General features: G+C 34.7%; 1 protein-coding gene across 2 annotated transcripts in view; it reads right to left on the reverse strand.

The window, feature by feature from the left end:
- dsd (attractin-like protein dsd) overlaps nucleotides 1-18,154 on the reverse strand; it is a 99,268-nt gene that overhangs the window by 44,914 nt on the left and 36,200 nt on the right. For both annotated transcript variants that reach the window (XM_081734228.1, XM_081734227.1), the window contains exons 5-10: nucleotides 17,215-17,391; nucleotides 13,556-13,629; nucleotides 12,292-12,424; nucleotides 10,829-10,960; nucleotides 6,107-6,290; nucleotides 2,707-3,271 (exon numbers count right to left, since the gene is read on the reverse strand). In XM_081734228.1, the coding sequence (XP_081590354.1) occupies nucleotides 2,707-3,271; nucleotides 6,107-6,290; nucleotides 10,829-10,960; nucleotides 12,292-12,424; nucleotides 13,556-13,629; nucleotides 17,215-17,391 (1,265 nt within the window). The remainder of the gene's footprint in view (nucleotides 1-2,706; nucleotides 3,272-6,106; nucleotides 6,291-10,828; nucleotides 10,961-12,291; nucleotides 12,425-13,555; nucleotides 13,630-17,214; nucleotides 17,392-18,154) is intronic.

The raw sequence follows: 18,154 nt of genomic DNA on the forward strand, positions 1-18,154 counted from the left end.
ATGTCGGTCGTTTTCGATTTCTTTTACACTCTCTGTCACTCCCTCAATATAAACTCCTAGGGGTGATAGAGTATCCTGCCCCGCAGTATTCTTTCCAGATTTAAAGTCGAAAGTGTATCAACTATGGATGAAATTGCTCAAGATGTTCCAGAGTTATGCTGGAACATCCATCCATCCATTTATTATTATTACTATTACAAGGTAACCAAAAAAGTTCTTGTCGTTTTTGACGTCCCATTAGTCACGCGCTCAAAGGGAGGAAACGGAATGACGCACGTCCCTGCCAAGCGATCGGAAGTTAGCCTCACTATTGACCTTCAATAATACAGGCACACTGCGCACTCACAGCAGTCATAGCTCGTCCAGTGTCGAGGAGAAATGGACGTATTGAAGTAATTTGTCCGCCTGTTTTTGTTGTATGACTTTAAAGTGGAGAGAATGCCGTGAACGAACGCACCGCCAGGCATTTGTTCCGTGATTTTACATTCGACAATAACTATATGATTCATCTTCCGGTATTTAATTTTCTGATTACTAACAATGGTTGACCTTTGGTTTTCGTTTATTCCTTCTTTCGTTTAATTAGGGACTTTTACATTATTTGAAATATACATAAAACTGAATATACGTAGAACCTTGAATATTATGTAGTAAGTAACATTTTATTTTTAGTTGTTTCATTTGAAGGGTAAGGGGAAAAACAAAGAATGTTCATGTGTGCTTTAACGAGTGCTTTGGCCTATCTGTTGGTGACTCTTGGTACTATTTCACTGCGTACAATAACGAATGGACAATAACCACTAACTTTATTAGTAATCGTTCGTGTAATTCAACCCTATTCATTTTGTACATGGTTTTCAATATTAAAAAGTCGTTTTAACAAAAGAAACACTGACCAAAGCTGAAAACTCACTGTATTTTAAACTATAATAAGTAACGGTTTCGGATATCTAACATATCCTTCTTCAGAACTATAAAACATAAATGAAAATACAGACATATATGTAGTATTATTATGAAAAATTTTAAATGCTTTTAACAGTCATTGTTATGACAAAGTTTAAATCTTTTAACTGACATACATATAGTCATTGTTATAAATTTTTATTCTATTTGCTGTCATAACTATATATATATATATATATATATATATATATATATATATATATATATATATATATATATATATATGTTAAAATAATTTAAAATGTGTCATAACAATACTACATATATGTCTGTATTTTCATTTATGTTTGATAGTGTCTGAAGGATATGTTAGATATCCGAAACTGTTACTTATTATAATTTAAAATATAGTGGGTTTTAAGCTTTGGTCAGAGTTTCTTTTGTTAAAATAATCAAAAACCGTATATAGTCTTGCTATAAAAAACCGTATTCTCGAAAATGTAATTTTGTGACATTCCTTCTTTTTTTCCCCTTCATTTTAATGTTTCTTCTTTTTCAGATTCGAAGTAGATTCCGCACGACAAGTTCTTCGAAGATGCGGTTAGGTGAGTGGTAAGTATACGACTTCCTACTTCCTAATTATTTTAACTGTTTTATATTTCTCTCCTTTCTATTCATATTAACTTTATTCCTCTATATATCATATACCTTATTATTACATTTAATCTACATATTTTCTTTTCTTAATATAATAACTATTTTGTTTTATTCGCAGGTCAGTTGATTTCTATTACATTGATAAACAAGAATCTCCAGATGAAAGAGCGTACGTGGGTAACGAAACTTCTGTATAACTTACTTTATAAGATTATGATTTTCTTTTTTCGAAACATCAAATTGTTTTCTTCCTTTAGCTACTCGGCTGATAACCTAATTATATAACAAAATCTCAACTATAGTCTCCCGTCTTGTTGATTATTATAAACAATCCGAAACTCACAATCAGTATAATGTAAATTACTATAATCGGTATAAATTACATTATAATATTCAATATAATGTAAATCATATCAGCAGCAGAAAATTAACTAAATAATCTACATAATAAATAAAAAAGGAATATCACGAAATGCGCTCTGACACAACTCCAAAATATCGTGTAATGCGCTGTGGTACAGTTATAAAATAGCGTCGTATTACACGTTGGCATGTTTGCGTTACGGAAAATATTTTGAAAGTCATTTTACTGAAATAGTGTGTTTTTGTCATTAAGATGTTCATTCCATGTTTCAAAAATCTGAAGACAATGAATTTAGTTCGGTATTTTTAATATCAAACTATATTATAGTATAGCAAGATCCCGATCAATGCTCTTGTTTAAAATTTGAGGCTTCGTATTCACGCTGCAAACCAAACTGAGACAAAATTTAGTTTTAAATGGTAAATCATTAAGAGCACATCTTACGTTTCTTAAACATTCTTGAAGAATTTATAGAGTAATAAAAATCCTAGTCCTACATATCGCACATAATCATATTTATACATAGTAAAATATAAGCATGCATCTATACAATGTTGTATAGAAAAAATCCCGTACTATAAAACATTCAAAAGACTCATTTGAAACTGTACGTTATTTTACCTTTTAGATATTTTAAAGTAAACGATATTTACTTTTATTTACAACTAGCAGATACGCATCCCATCGTATTAATTAGTAATTCTATAGAATACATCAGAAAAATCCTCACTAGTGAAAAAATAATACAACGTTAATAGCTTAAGAACGTAAAAGCTTACCTTAGTTGCATCTGTACATTTTTCGTAACGACACATTCCTCCACACCACACACATTCATAGGAAGTCTGGACACAAGCTACACATGAGGTAATTTTTGTGCAAAATTCTGGTGTTCTACTTTTATTTGCACAAGCGAAATGTTTATTCCTGAGACTTGTAAGAACTTCACACTTTTCCACAGTACTATTCCACACACATTTTACACCCGGCTGTCTCCGTAAACACTCCTCCTGAGTACGGAAACTATCACAACTTCCCGGCGTGTACTTAAGCAGATCCGAAAGCATCTGACCATTAAAACCTCCGTAAATGTACATTGCGTCTTTAAACATTACAGCGGAATGTCCAAATCGAGGAAGATCAGCCTGAATCATATCAGGCACTGACAGAGTACTCCAGGAATCACAAAGAATATCATAGGCCAAGAAGTCTGACGAATAACATTTGGCACCGTGACTAATAGCCGTATCGTTATGAGTATTACCACCATACACAAGCATTAGTCCCTTCGTAATAACAGCTGGATGAAGAAAACGAGCTGAAGGCGAAGAACTCAGTAATTTCCTGCAAGAGAAGACAAATATTTGTATGATTGAAGTTACATTAATACTTAATAGACGGGTTAAAAACACAGACAAAAGCAGTTTTGCACGACGTTTGTTTATTAGCTTCTACAAAGCACGCATCAAAACATCTTTACATATTAATCGCAATATTTTCAAGGTTGCCTGAACATTTGGAAAATACTTTTCATTAAGTACCCTCTCCTATTTGAAAATAATAACTCTGCATATAAATGCTGGAATTCACTCAATTACAGAATGTATACAATTGATTCAAAATTTGTATCTGGATATTCTCGATAACAATCCTAGATATACTGGATTCTTTTTATTATGCTACAAGAGTTAATCTCAATCTTCTGCGACCCTGAAGCCATAGTTATCTTTTTATAACCGTTTGTTCTAAAACATGACTTAATATTTGTTTATAATCGGAAACAGAGCACTGAAAACATTTTTGAATGTAAATCACTTAATTATCCTACTATTCTTACAATAATTGTTCTAACCACCAACGATTTCGAATGCAAAATGGATGTCCTTCCATTAGGTGTACACACTAAGTTTTTAAAGTCATAAGTTCTTATATCTTCAAGTGATGATTTTTCTTTTCATATTAACCGTCTCAAGCATGAGTTAATTTTTCATTTCTAAACAGACTGCATAAACAAACCTGAAACATAGACACGGGAACTTCGAAGAGTATTACGGATTACTCTTGGCATCTAATGCTGTTTTTATGCAAGATCAGAACATTTTTCATCATTCAACGGGTAATAAATAATTTCAATCCAATTATTTCACATCAATTGTCATGTATAGAGGTTCAACACAGTAAACTTTCTATTTATTTATTTGTTTATTATGGGACAATTATTTCATATGAATTTTCTTTTTACTCGCAATTATTTTTCGTTATTCCCGAGTTGACAATAGTAATTTTATTAGTTTTCAGTAGACATACGGTATTTCATTAATATGTTAATAAAGGGTCATTTAACTCGAACTGGTAACACTACTACGATTGGAGTGTCGTGTAGGCAGGAGACAAATGACGAACGTAGTATGTTCCGTGGATGTGTACGAGTCAGTTGAACGCTGCTGCGATCCCAGATTACAGTGTGTGTGGCGAGTAGACACTGTTCAAGTGATTGTTGTGTGAAATACCGCCCTAACGCAATGTTTACGCATGCAGAACAGCGTGCATTTTTAAAATTCCAGGTTGCACGAGGGCGAAATGCTAGGACGATTCACAGAGGATTAGTAGAGCCTGTGGTGAAGCTGCTCTACCGTATCGGACAGTGGCAAGATGGGTTGCAGCAGTTGAGGCGGGACGACAATCTACAGACAAATGCACGATGGAGGGTATATGCGAACGGCTACGGACGAAATTTATCTTGCAAGACTACGGACACTCCTTGACGATGATCGGCGCTGGACTTGTAGTGAATTGGCGCAGGAGCTGGACAGTTCTTCCGGATCAGTGTTCCGCATGCGGACAATTGCAGCCAGATGGGTACACCATACTCTGACAGGTTCAAAAGTGGCATAGATAGGAATGTGCGCGCCTACACCTTCAACGTTACAATGAGGAAGGTGATGACTTCTTGCACCGCATTATTGCAAGTGACGAAACGTGGGGAAGATCCTACGTACCTGAATTGAAACGTCGGTCAAGTGAATGGCGCCACCCAGAATCTCCACGAGCGAAAAAGCTTAGGCAAGAGCTAACAAACATGAAGGTCATGATGATAATGTCATACGACCACGAAGGCATTATCCTGACACATCAAGTTCCACCGGACGTTACCGTCAATGCTCTATACTATGCTTCATACCTCAGTCACCATTTGCGACCAGCAATGCGGCGCAAACGTCCACACCTCCTGAAATCTGGACCAATCCTCCTACACGACAATGTCAGATGCCATACAGCCAATCTAGTACACACTCTGTTACGACTATGGGGTTGGGAAGTACTGGAGCACCCACCATACTCCCCGGATATGAGCCCTTGCGATTTTGGTTTTTTCCCCAAAATGAAACAACCTTTCAGGGGCGAACGTTTTAGAGACATTCCCAGCATAATTCGTGCCTTAGGGCGCACTGTCAACATCCTCTCACAAAGTTGGGCTTTGACAGGTATTTAACGGTTACCAGACATCCGGCGAAGGGTTAAGTAGGCTGGCGGAGACTACAACGAAAGACTGTAAGCTTCTTGAGGTGAGTGATTTACTACATTCCATTTAACAACTATGTTGCAACTTCGAGTTAAATGACCTCGTATATTAATAAATAAATATTCATACAAGAGAAAATTAGTGTAGAAATATGTTTTTACATATGCTGTATCATAACACCAGGATCAAAGATTCTCAAGCGAACATACAGAAATCGTTACTTATGAACTACCGTAATACTTATATGAATGAGCTAGGTAATGTTAAACAGTAATTTTTTTTTTTTTTTTTTTAATACTTTAGTCTCATTTTTTCTTTTATAGGACAGCACAATACGTCAAACCAATGGATGGAGAAGTAATTCCAGCGAAGTAGACAGAACTAATCGCGAACTAAGTCACCGAGCTAACCAAAATAGTAAGGTAACTTAGTGCATAGACAAGAAAAATCAGATGAATCCATTGCTCTTATATAGTATGAACTCTACATCTTTTATTAGTAATCACTACGTACAAATGTTAGCAATAGAAAAAAAAAAAGAAAGAAAGAAAAAAGAACATATTTCAAATGTGGAAAACCATGACAGCTATTTTTAATATGCTTTAAATAAAATCACATATTGCAGCTCTACAGTAAAAGAAATACGATTTACTTACCAAAGCCTCAGATTTGGATCATATGAATATAATGTACTACTGAGCAGAGCTGTTGAGGGATTCTCTGACACATGACCCCCATACACGTAGATCTTCTGTGTTAGAGGATCCCAGGCACTACTATGGCCATAACCTCCTTTGACTGGATAACCTCTAGTCGGAACTATATTCCATTCTCTAGTTCCTATTCAAAATAGAACTACAATTATTTTTGTCCAACAGGAAATATACATGAAAAATAAACACTTGAAATTAAACTGTCTTCATACGTTTCAATATCTAGGACGAGGAAAATTTTATATACACACAATATTTTAAAAAAGAGTTTGTCTACTCTTTATTATTATTATTATTATTATTATTATTATTATTATTATTATTATTATTATTATTATTATTATTATTATTATTATTGAAAACGAAGAAAATAATTATGTTTACACAGAAATTCTTACGCCAACACTATTTGCAAAACAAATGAGAGTACTTTTCACAATGTGCATGTCTTCTTGTAGACATTTTAGGAAAATTCAAAACCGGATTAAGATAAGGTGAGACGATCTTTTACATGTACCACAGTAAATTCCCCATCAACCACAATCTATAAATAAACTTAATTTACTCTGCAACTGGACATGATTATGACTTTCAATTAATTCGTAGTAAAACACTGACGCTATGAGAGACTTGGAATTACTTAGTACTGTCATGTGCAGAATTGAACTTACAAAAACAGTAAGCCTTACAAAAACAGTAAGCCTAAAGAAATGAACTTTGCCATATTTATGCACCAAAGTACAACAACGTGATAAGCAGTAACAGTAGAAAGTCAAAAACGGTGTCTACGGTATTTCGCACCATTTGCTCGGGATACCGCTTCACAGCTTGGACAAGGGATCGTTTCAGACTGCACATTGGGGTGATGTTTAGTACAGATCATCCTCTACAATTGATGTAACTGCTAATAGCCCAGTGGATACAAGACAGTACTTCCAGCTGGACAATTCGCACAGTCACTTAGAGAGTTTTTACCAATAAAAACAACTTTTGTACTAACTTAGGATTCTTTTCAAATTTAAAGGTTTTTGTTTTGTATTTTCAAATGATATTTTTTTAAACAATTTTATTAATGTAGATGTCAAAAAAAAGGAAATAAATGGAACGAAACTCACTTAGGAGCTTCTCCACTTATTTCCGAATTCCAACAAATTTCGAGCTTTTGTATCCTTAAAAATTGTGTGTGTACTTCTCCCACTCTGCCAAAGTAATCTTATCGTAATCATTAGCTATAATATTTTACAAGTCAAAATAATTTATTAGGACATGTTTATGAAATGAAAGCTGCCATAATGTTTCGCCCACTTTTATTTGGCCCCGTCAGAGTAGAAAATAGGAGAACCACTGCCATCATTATGGAACAGTGGTTCTCAACCTTGTTTTCGTGAACCTTGCATAATTCACATCATCCTCTTTCTCGCTCATCTATCTGACTTCTTTTGTGATTTTAGGTGCAACATTGAATTTAAATATATTCAATAATAATAACTAATAATAATAACGTAAGCTGTTAGCGTAGGTAGGAGACCGAGGTTCAATTTCCGGCGGGAGTTCAGGTGGTTCGGATCCCACGTTAAGCTGCAGGTTCACATCTCATATAGCCTCGCTGTTAAAAGAGACGCTAAACTCAAAATCAAATCAACAATAATAATAATCAGGGCCCGGATCTTGTTGACAAGTCAACTTTTTTCTGTTACGCATAGGACAAGGCAAGTTCAAATAAAAACATTATCCATCAACTCTTGGTTCTAAAAATATATTTTTTTAGGGTCAATTTTTGGTCACTTTTTGCCGTTTTGAAGTTTCAGGTCAATTTTTAATATTTTAAGGTAACTTTTAGGTCTTTTTATTCTTTTCTTCTACATAAGGAAATCTTAAAATGAAAACTGTTTACGGATTTAAAAACAAGAAGTTAAATGATCTTTTTTCCTGTTTCCAGATTATTGCGGTGGAAAAACTGCATTCCTAACAAGTTAGTGAACACTAGGCTGTAGCTGGTTGACGAGGGCTGGGGGTTCGTAAGTGGCCAAAGCAGATAGTTCTGGTTGTTTACCACAATGGATATGACTACGTGAATAATTAAAAATAGATTAGAAGACGTTCAAAGGTTTTAAACAGGCTTTTTATCTATTATTCTGGTGTATACAATCTACACTTGCGAACTTTTATTCTTTAAGTGTGCTTCCTAGTTTCAACTCGAGAGTGAATTGATGGTTTCAGTATGTAGAATGCCGAGGTCTAAACCATCTACAGCTTCTCATTTAAGACAGATTGTTTCCGAATTTGGTGAGGATGTTTTTAGTACTGACGGTACAATATTGTTTTGCAAGGCATGTGAAGTAAAAGTGGCAGCAGAGAAAAGAGACACTGTACAAAAGCATATCAGAAGCGAAAAACATTTACGCGCAATTGAAAAAAAAAAAAAAAAAAAAAACATAAAACCAAGTGTTCGCAGTTATTACTTGTGGAGAGTGCTTTGAATAGTAAAGGCAAATCCTCAGTTTTCAAAAGAGTTGTGTGAAGTTTGTCTTCAAATATTCCTCTTTGGAAACTCAACAATGTGAAATTGCGGGATTTCCTGGAACGTCATACAGGTCGTTCCATTTCAGACGAAACGAATCTTAGGAAAAAATACATGCCAAAGTGTAACGAGAACACAATAAGAAAAATAAGAGAGGAACTTTGAACTCAGATAATTTTTGTTTCTATACACAGACTAGTGATGTGAAGGAACGCTATATAGTCAATATTATTGTTGGGGCAATGAAAGCCGACGAACCTAGCAAAATATTTTTGCTAACTGGTGAAGTGCTGGAATCTGTCAACCAATTTACAATATATAGATTTTTCGATAAATCGATATCCCTACTTTGGCCTGAAGGTGTCCAACATGGCCACGTTGTTTTTGTAACAGATGCTGCTCCGTATATAATTAAGGCTGCTAATTCAATAAAATCGTAACAATATTTACAGTTATCTACTGCAATGCTGAATAAGGTATGAGCTAAATTTTGTGACGATTACAAATTTCCTGAGTTAGTTTGTTGTATCACAGCTTATAAAATGTTTATATGTTGCTTAACTGGATATAGACCTGTAATTCAAATTCTGTAATTCAAATATGAAATGCTAAGCTATTTACTAAATTGGTCAAAGTTTAGTTTTAATATTATTGCTTTTTTAAATCAAAGACACAAATGATCAATGGACTGCAACTAACTAAAACAGAACTTTTGAAAATGAGTGAGAAATAGTAATTAAAATCCAATAAATATTCAAAAAATGTCAACGTTTTAATGAAATAAACGTTTAAAAAACTGCAAGTTTTCACGTCAACTTTTGTGAATTTTAGGGTCATTTTACAGGAATTTTAGTGTCATTTTATAGGTCACTTTTTAGAAAATTTTAGGTCAACAAAATCCGGGCCCAGATAATAATCTTACCAATTTGTATTTATTTCCAGCAAATCTGCATATATACATTTAGGAGGTGCGTACTGAAAGTACGTGCCGTATCTCTGGTAATGCTCAATATTTGGGTGAGACTTCCATCACTTTTCAATGTAATCTCCGTCCACCTTTACACGCTGTCGTAGTCTGTGTACCCACTTTTCAAAAGTATCTGCAAAGTCATTTTTTTAGGGGGGAGAAAGGGGTTAAGACACGGGTACACGGTACTTTCGAGGGAACTTCTGGATGAAAAATTCTGTCCCGCAAGGAGAGCTTAAGCTTGGGAATCAGCCAGAAGTCACTGGGAGAAAGATCTCGGGATTAGAGTAGTGTGGAAGGGATTCGATGTGTTTGGATTGCAGCCAGGTCTGTGTGGTGGTACACTGTACCAGTGCAGAAGAAACTCTGAATTTAAGAGCTGTGGTCAATTTTCTTGCAGCGTAGCAGTCAATCTATTCTTTGAAAATTATACATAGTACTATCCAGTGATCTATGTCCTTTTGGTACAGGATTAGATAGAATCACCTAAATTTTATCCCAGAATATGGCATCGAGAATTTTTTCTTTTGAGTGAACAGTTTTAATATTTTTGGAGGGGAGTAAGGACTCTTTTGTTTCGAGACTGAACAGGGGAAATAAATGTTTCATCCATACTGATCACGGAGTCAAATAATTGTCAACTGGCACTACTGTTTCTTGTCAGCAGGCCACTTCTTTCCGTACAACTTCTTTACCTCGCCCAACTGCCTCGGGGCACAACGTAAATTAATTTTTCTCAGCTTCAGGCTCAGGCAAATTGCATTCCACGACACCGTACTAAAGCTCTGTTAGGTTGTAGTTATCTTCCACAGTTGCCTCAAGTTGGGAATTACTATTATAAAGTATACTAGAAGGTCAAAAATAGAGCAGTAACGAAAATGGTATGGAATTTACTTCCATTCCCATAACGGAGCCATATAACAACACAAAAAATATTTTATAAATTTCCATTACAACATGCTCACACTCTTTAATCTTATATATGTGAAACAATTTTATACACAGTGATGACTGTGAGACGTGATGTTAGCATTTGCAAGGCGAATTCAGAGAAATGAACACACACATAAACAAGCAAACAAACAAAAACTTTACATATAAAGGCTTCACAATATGAATATCATATCTTTATATTAGGTAATGATTAAAGTTAATGCTAGAAAAGAAAATTACTTACCGAAATAATATTCCTGAACGTATTTTAAATAACCATATACAGGAGAATGACCAAATATAACAATCATTCTTTCCGATCTCTTGGCTTTTGTTGATACTAATGTCGCGGTGTGACCAGCTGATCTTAATGGACCTGCACAAAAAGAAAAGAGAAATATATTGTACATTATAGAGCAAATACTTAGAACATAATAAAATTCAATATTGCCTAGATAAATTACAATATATATATGAAGTATCTTCATTCTGATTACCATACGTTGTGTGTTGTCAATGTTATCACCAATTCGCACTACTTAAAAACCTTAAATCTTGACACTATTTTTTCCTATTAAAATAGAAAAGAAAAATCAGTAACACTTATTGAGCTAAGTGAATAAAGCTTTTACGGTCGGCTTCGCATTTCGTTCGCTGATTATACATCAACTCCAGAAGCGAAGAACTTATGACCATATTTTTCTAGTAATAGATTTATAACCAAGGTGCATCTATGATTAACAGTATCCGTGAAGAACAGACACTCAAAAAATTCCACTTGTTTAATATCGGAATTTGCACTAAAACAAGTGAAAGCTCACCAATAAGTTAATTAATCATGAAGTTATAAGTGTTACAACAGATATCGAGTGTAGGTTTACAAGCAAAAATATTTTCATTTGGTGCCATCAGTCACCTCTCCAAGTTTGGCACGAACTCACTCAAACACTGTATATAATTTAAACTATAAGCTTCCCTACTAAGGAATTAAATAATAATAATAATAATAATAATAATAATAATAATAATAATAATAATAATAATAATAATAAACTTCATAGCTTTTAAAAGCAAATCTTTACAGAAATGTATTTACAACATACCTAATCAACCATCTCATCATTTACCTTCTTATGCTTCAATTTTTTATTTATTTCTACTTTCCCTAAATTCAAATTGCAACTTTGGATATTCCATACTTCGGAAAGAAAATACCTACACATCATAAATAATACTTCATATGCCTTCTAAATTCGTCAAGGTTTATCATAAGGCCAGGTTTGATCTAGATTAGATGAGTTCAGTTGTACGATATATTGATTTTAAAAAAATCAAATGAAGAACGAAAAATTTCTACAAATGCACTGCGATAATGATATCTGTAACATAAAACAAACTTAAAAATTTGAAACTTAAATACACAGTATAACTTGAACTATACCCATAATGAATCGAATTCCCAAAAAAAGCTTAAGTCGTACTCTCTTTAACTAAGTACTATTGTATTTTTTAATATTTCACGCAATCACGTTACATTTGCTCTACAATAACATTTATATTCCATCAGTTCCTGCGATCAAGTACCCTTTACGGCATACTTCACAGAGGATTGTACACTTAAATATATTGTGGAAAAAATACTACTAAAAAAGTCAGTATTACAATAACTTACAATATTGAAAGTAATTTTCCAATTTATAAACATACCACAAAGAGTTATGTTACAGTATTCCGTCTGCACCGTAATATTTTCCCATACAGCTGTACTAATATCAAAGGCCCATAGTTCATTCGTAACTGAGTTATTCTCCAAAACACCACCATACATATAAATTTTATCCTGAAAAGCAGAAAACGAGGAAAGTTTGCAATAAGTGAAGTATATTAAAAATCATAGAAAAATGATAAACAAATCTGTACTTAATACTAACTGATACACAACAACAAAAAATAATAACTGATTATTCTTTTATAAAAGTACTGTTTATTTGCTACATTTAACGTAAACTGTTCTATACAATAAATAAAAATTATTACAATGAATTGATAATTCATCCCTGATTGGGTAGAAGAGAAATATTCCGAACAACTGTCTGAATAAGCCAAGAACGCTTCAATAATCGAAACTGATCCATTGTAATGTGAAGTGCTTGAAGAGCACTCTTATTAATAAACTCAAACGTACTCACTTTTGCTTCTCAAAATTCATAATAGATTACTTAAAAAATTATATTAAATTGTATTCTTACTGACAACTGTCAACGTTATCAAGATTTACGTAAGAAATTGTGTTTGGTAGAGATAGGGAATCTACAAATTCATTTGGTTTACTGCTAACCTATATTTCTTTAATTTTTTTATTATTTTTACAACCCAATATTTTACAACATTATACCATATCGTCGGCGGCAATTCAAAACCTGCTATGTGCATTTTGCAGGAGAAGCGAAAAACAGTATCCTGGTTAGCTTTTTGGCTTTATAAAAGTGATGTTATAAGTAATATTTGATGCTGCACGTAACTTGATACCTTTTCAAGTAACTTGAGAAGGTACCAGTTACGTGCAGCATCAAATATTACTTATAACATCACTTTTATAAAGCCAAAAAGCTAACCAGGATACTGTTTTTCGCTTCTCCTGCAAAATGCACATAGCAGGTTTTGAATTGCCGCTGACGATATACTGTTTAGGTTAACGGATACAATGAGAAACTAATTATGGTAATGAAATTATGATAAAATATTCATGCCTTAGGCAAAATTCAAACCAATGTCTGGTACATCTTGTGCTTGTTAGCGTTTCCCTCCATTGTAAAAATTGAAATCGATCAACGTGATGGGCACAAAGTAATTTCCCTACGTTTTAGTTACAATTCAAATAAGTTGCATATTCAAAGAATGCACGGGATAAATACTATGGAAAGTAAAATAAATAAATAAACAAATAAAGCTATGTCATAAAAATACATACCCCATACACCACAGTGGAATGTCCATATCTAGGATCAGGACCCCCTTGAACATGTGGTGTCTCCCACACATTTCCTGTAAGAAAAAGGTATTTTCTCTTTACCTATTACAAACAGTTTACACATTTAATTTATGATTATTGTTACTTATTAATCATACTGATAAATGAATAAGTACCCAATACAACTGTAAATATGTGTGTCACATATCAACGTGAGGTTCTGAAACGTGAGCAGAAATAGACTGGAAAATTTTGTGCACACTAAAGAATAATTTGCAAGAATGCCCTTTGCATAAAATTACGAAAGCCTTATTTTCTTCAAAACAAGCAACACTACAGAAGGTTATAATTACATGGGCGCATGGGGGAATATTCAAAATTAACAAAAAATTGGCTACTTACCAATGAATGGGGAATTATGCAAGAACGACATGTATGTTGTCTGAATTTGTAGGTAGACAAGTATTGACAAAATTCAGCCTAGATTAAACCGTTACTAGCAGGGGTATGTTGTGACCCTTTTCCATTCTAGTTTTTCCTAGATAAGCATAGTGAAACCGCATTGGGAGAATGGTTTGACACCCAGACAACTACTGCGAAAGCTGCTGTAGCATGTTACCCAAACCAGAAGCCGTGGCGACATAATCGCTCACAAAAAAGAATAGGGCTCTAGGAGTATTATACCCACAATGTTACATGAGATCCGACAGATTGGCGTGCTAAGAAAAGTTCACTATCTTAGGGTGAAATGGGCCAGAAATTCAATTTGGTGCCTTCTAGTATGAATACAGCCATTCATAAACCATTCCGACTGAGATTCGCTTTCAATATCGTATACCAACTGCATCCGCACCGCATTGCAGAACGAAAACAAAACTGCAAAAAACTGTGTAAGAAGCACTGGTAGAGTCCAAATGGCACACAGTCGTTACAAGGAACGAAGCATTAAATCCATATCACTGGTGGACATCACAATAGGAGTTGACATATCATGATAGCAATGTCAAAGGCCACTGGAATTTTGTTCACCACTGTCGGGGAAGTTTCTTAAGTGGGTTTATAGTTGTTACGAGTTTCAGTTATACGGGAAGTTGCTGAGATGTAAGGTTGATAAAAACTGCAAGATACTTTCACGAATCCATGATGGCATCCATCTTTCGAATTTACCCCTCACCCTTGTACGATGCGGACGCTAAGTGAAGGTAAAATTAAAAACATGGTTTCAAGTCGTATCGCCAAAACATTTCTGTGGTTTTATTAGGAAACAGAACATGGATTAAAAATTCGCGTCTTTCCGTTTCAATACAATCCTATGAAGAGCCCTAGGAGTGAATTCCCTTGCTTATGCTTCACTGCTTCACAGGAGTTACTCCAATGGAAACTTCGTTGTTGGGCAATAGTCCACAGTATTTAGGATCCAACAGAACACTGTCAGTAGCGGCGGTGAGATTTCTTGTAAGGTGAATATCCTTCAAAATCGTTCCGATATAAACTGGTTAACCTTCTAAGTATTCTAATTGATCAAGCTTATTATAATATTCAATGAAAGCCCTCCTGTTTAAATTATTACACTAAAAGCACCAACCATCCGTTTTCCTTCCGGAAATACTGACAAATAAAAGCAGTTCTTGAGGAAGCTGAAAATTAAGTTTGACTTAATACAATAACATAAACCATGACTATATACAAAATACATTGTTTTCTTTTGTCACAGACGGGCAATATATTTCTAAAATGCTCATACTTCCACCATGAAATATCTATCATGCTGCATGCTTCTGCAAAGTGTCAGCAGATGGCTAGTTTGTAAGAACTGAAGGAATAAAACGTCAAAACGCAGAAAAACTGCCGTATTGCTGGTCGCCCAATTGCTTGAAGCGAATACACAAGAGATACTCGCCTCGAGTTCCCATAATGCAGCTTCCTCATTTGTGTATAATTACATCAATTTATTGCCTCTTCAGGGAGTTAAAGAGCATTTCAAGAAAACTGAAAACAATGAAGTGCTGATTGTTTGTAAAATATGCGCACCACAAAATATCTACCCACCCTAATAGAAAGTGAAGAATCTGTATTCTTAAAGCTCTCACATAACTGAAAATTTGTTTCGCTGAATTGTTACATTGATGAAATTCTGAGAATACCATATATGATATCTATCGAATCAATGAACTTCCCTCTAATTCTTTTCAATTCACTTTTATTTGCCTGCTGTCAATAAGTACCAACAATTAACTACTACTTCGTCTAGTGGCCTATCTAGTTAAGTAGTATTGTATTTTCTGTTCATAATGTAAATCATTTTCTTACTAGTAACTAAACATATTTTATTGAAACTTTCTGCTGGACTTGACATGCTCTTGAAATGTTTCAGAGAAGCTTTTAAACAATTCATGCGTCAATGGTGAAATTACGTTAAAGAAAAAAAGGTGGTGTTTATATCTTGTATATCTACATAGATATTACACTGAAACTTACGTTATGTAACTTGCCAACTTCCTAACTTCATGTATGCCATATTTGTTTTTATTTAGTATGGTTATTCTTGAATCAGATATGGTGAATGTCTACTTAACTGATCACTGAGGAAAAAACTCAATTTGCTGCGAGACATGAAATATGGAATTTGTTGTCAGGTACAGTGATCCTGAAGTCGTCGACATGATAGACATACTCTGCTGGATGCAGAAACAATGAAAAACTGTCACACAGGAAGTTGGTAACTAACAGCAATATGGCGGCCATCCAGAGAACCGGTAAGTTTTCAACATACGATCTGCAGAAAAGGTGAGCACACTGAGAAAAAAAATGTTAAAGCGAAACCCATCCAAATCCACATGGGAGAACATAAAACAAAGTGGTTTCACTCTCAATTCTGTGAGTGTCGCTCTTACACATTTCTAGTACCGATCATAAAGCTTCACTATGTCCAAAAATTGTTTCCGGAAGATTGTTATAAGTGTATGTAATTTTATGGAACGATGCTTGAATGGAAAGAAACGGACCTCTTCTTTAGAACGATGGAACTATTTTATATATAAGGCTTCTCTATCTCCAGACGAACATTGTGGACGCAGAACGCGACCTCAAAATTTAACAAATGTTTGTGTGGAAAAAATTCCTCAACACAAAGGTCTGTGAGAGCCCAAAGAATGGCCTGAATTATGTCTATCCCTCTCCCTCCCCCGTGCTTAACTTATATGGAGGAGAGCAAAGGAGCAACTGCATTATAGTAATCTCTGATCAGGGGCGGACCAAGGACAAACTTCTCGAGAAGGGGACGGTGGGTTGTAATACTGTTACTTAAAGCTACTTTTACGAGCTCCAAACTTTGGGATGGATTTAATTTATATATAAAATAAGAAAAGGGGGGAGGGGCGATAACCCCGATCGCCCCCACCTGATCGGTCCCTGTCCCTGATGAAAAAGATCAGCTAAGGATATTCGGTGTACCTGCTGACATATTAAGGAAGGCTGTAGAAAATGATCCTGTTTGTTTAAAGATGTGTTGAAAATGCTGGAAACCACATCGACATGTAACTATACAACAAACGGCATACAATAAATAACAAGTAGAAAAAATTAGTGTCATCCTGTGTACTAAGTATTTTGAAAGGAATCGTATTAAGCAAAGAATGTTGCCTAATAATGAAACTAACCATTGATGTCATATTTATACATCATTCTGGCTCTTCGGTACGACTCTCCACCCAAGATCCACAATGTGTCTCCCCAAACAGCAGCACCATGGGAACCGGATCCAGCTGGGACAAACGATCCGTCTGGACGAATTACTTCCCAATAGCCGAAATCCGCGATCTGACTACAGTCTTCTCCTGCAACAAAAAAATATGTGCGTTTATTATTAACGAACTTACCTATACTGATTTATTATTAATTAACTTTCCAATATTAGTAAAAGAAATAAACAACCTGAAAAGTAACAGCTCTATACGATATTATCATCTTATCTCTAGTGCTACTGTTGCATTACTAGTTACAATTAACGAAATGAAAACTTACTGAGTATTCAACAATGTAGCACAATCAAACACCTCAGAATCGCACCTGTTGTTTTCTATGGAGCAAGTTTCTTACCAAGACGAGCTCTCCACCCAAAAAACCTTTAAAACAAGATAATACCAGTCTTATCACCTTATTATTTATGTTACTTTCCTTTGTACATGTAGTTGCTTTAGCAGTTATTTAACTAATAAAAAAAGATATACTAAATGTCATTGGGAACTCACTTTCTTGCGAAGTTTTAAACGAAACTACCATTTTCATTTACATAGTTAATTATATTAATGGTTAACTTGAATCAAATGGGGTTGATGCTTTTTTTTTTTTTTTTTTTTTTTTTTAATTTCTGGGCTTTCGATATCTAAGGTCATGTTAGCCCGTAACGTCTGAGGGATGACGTAAAGCGGCGAGCACACTATCCACGGAAAGGGGAAGGAAGCGGCCTGGCATCTATGTTAGGTACCACCCCGCCATTTGTCTGGTGTGAGGAAAACCCAGGAAAACCTCATTCAAGATGACTGGCCTGTAAAAGTTAGTTTACACTTTTTCGACCGAGTGCCCCCACCGGGAATCGAC

This window comes from Thermobia domestica, chromosome 12 (genome assembly GCF_964235325.1).
Source record: "Thermobia domestica chromosome 12, izTheDome1.hap1.1, whole genome shotgun sequence".
Classification (NCBI taxonomy): Eukaryota; Metazoa; Arthropoda; class Insecta; order Zygentoma; family Lepismatidae; genus Thermobia; species Thermobia domestica.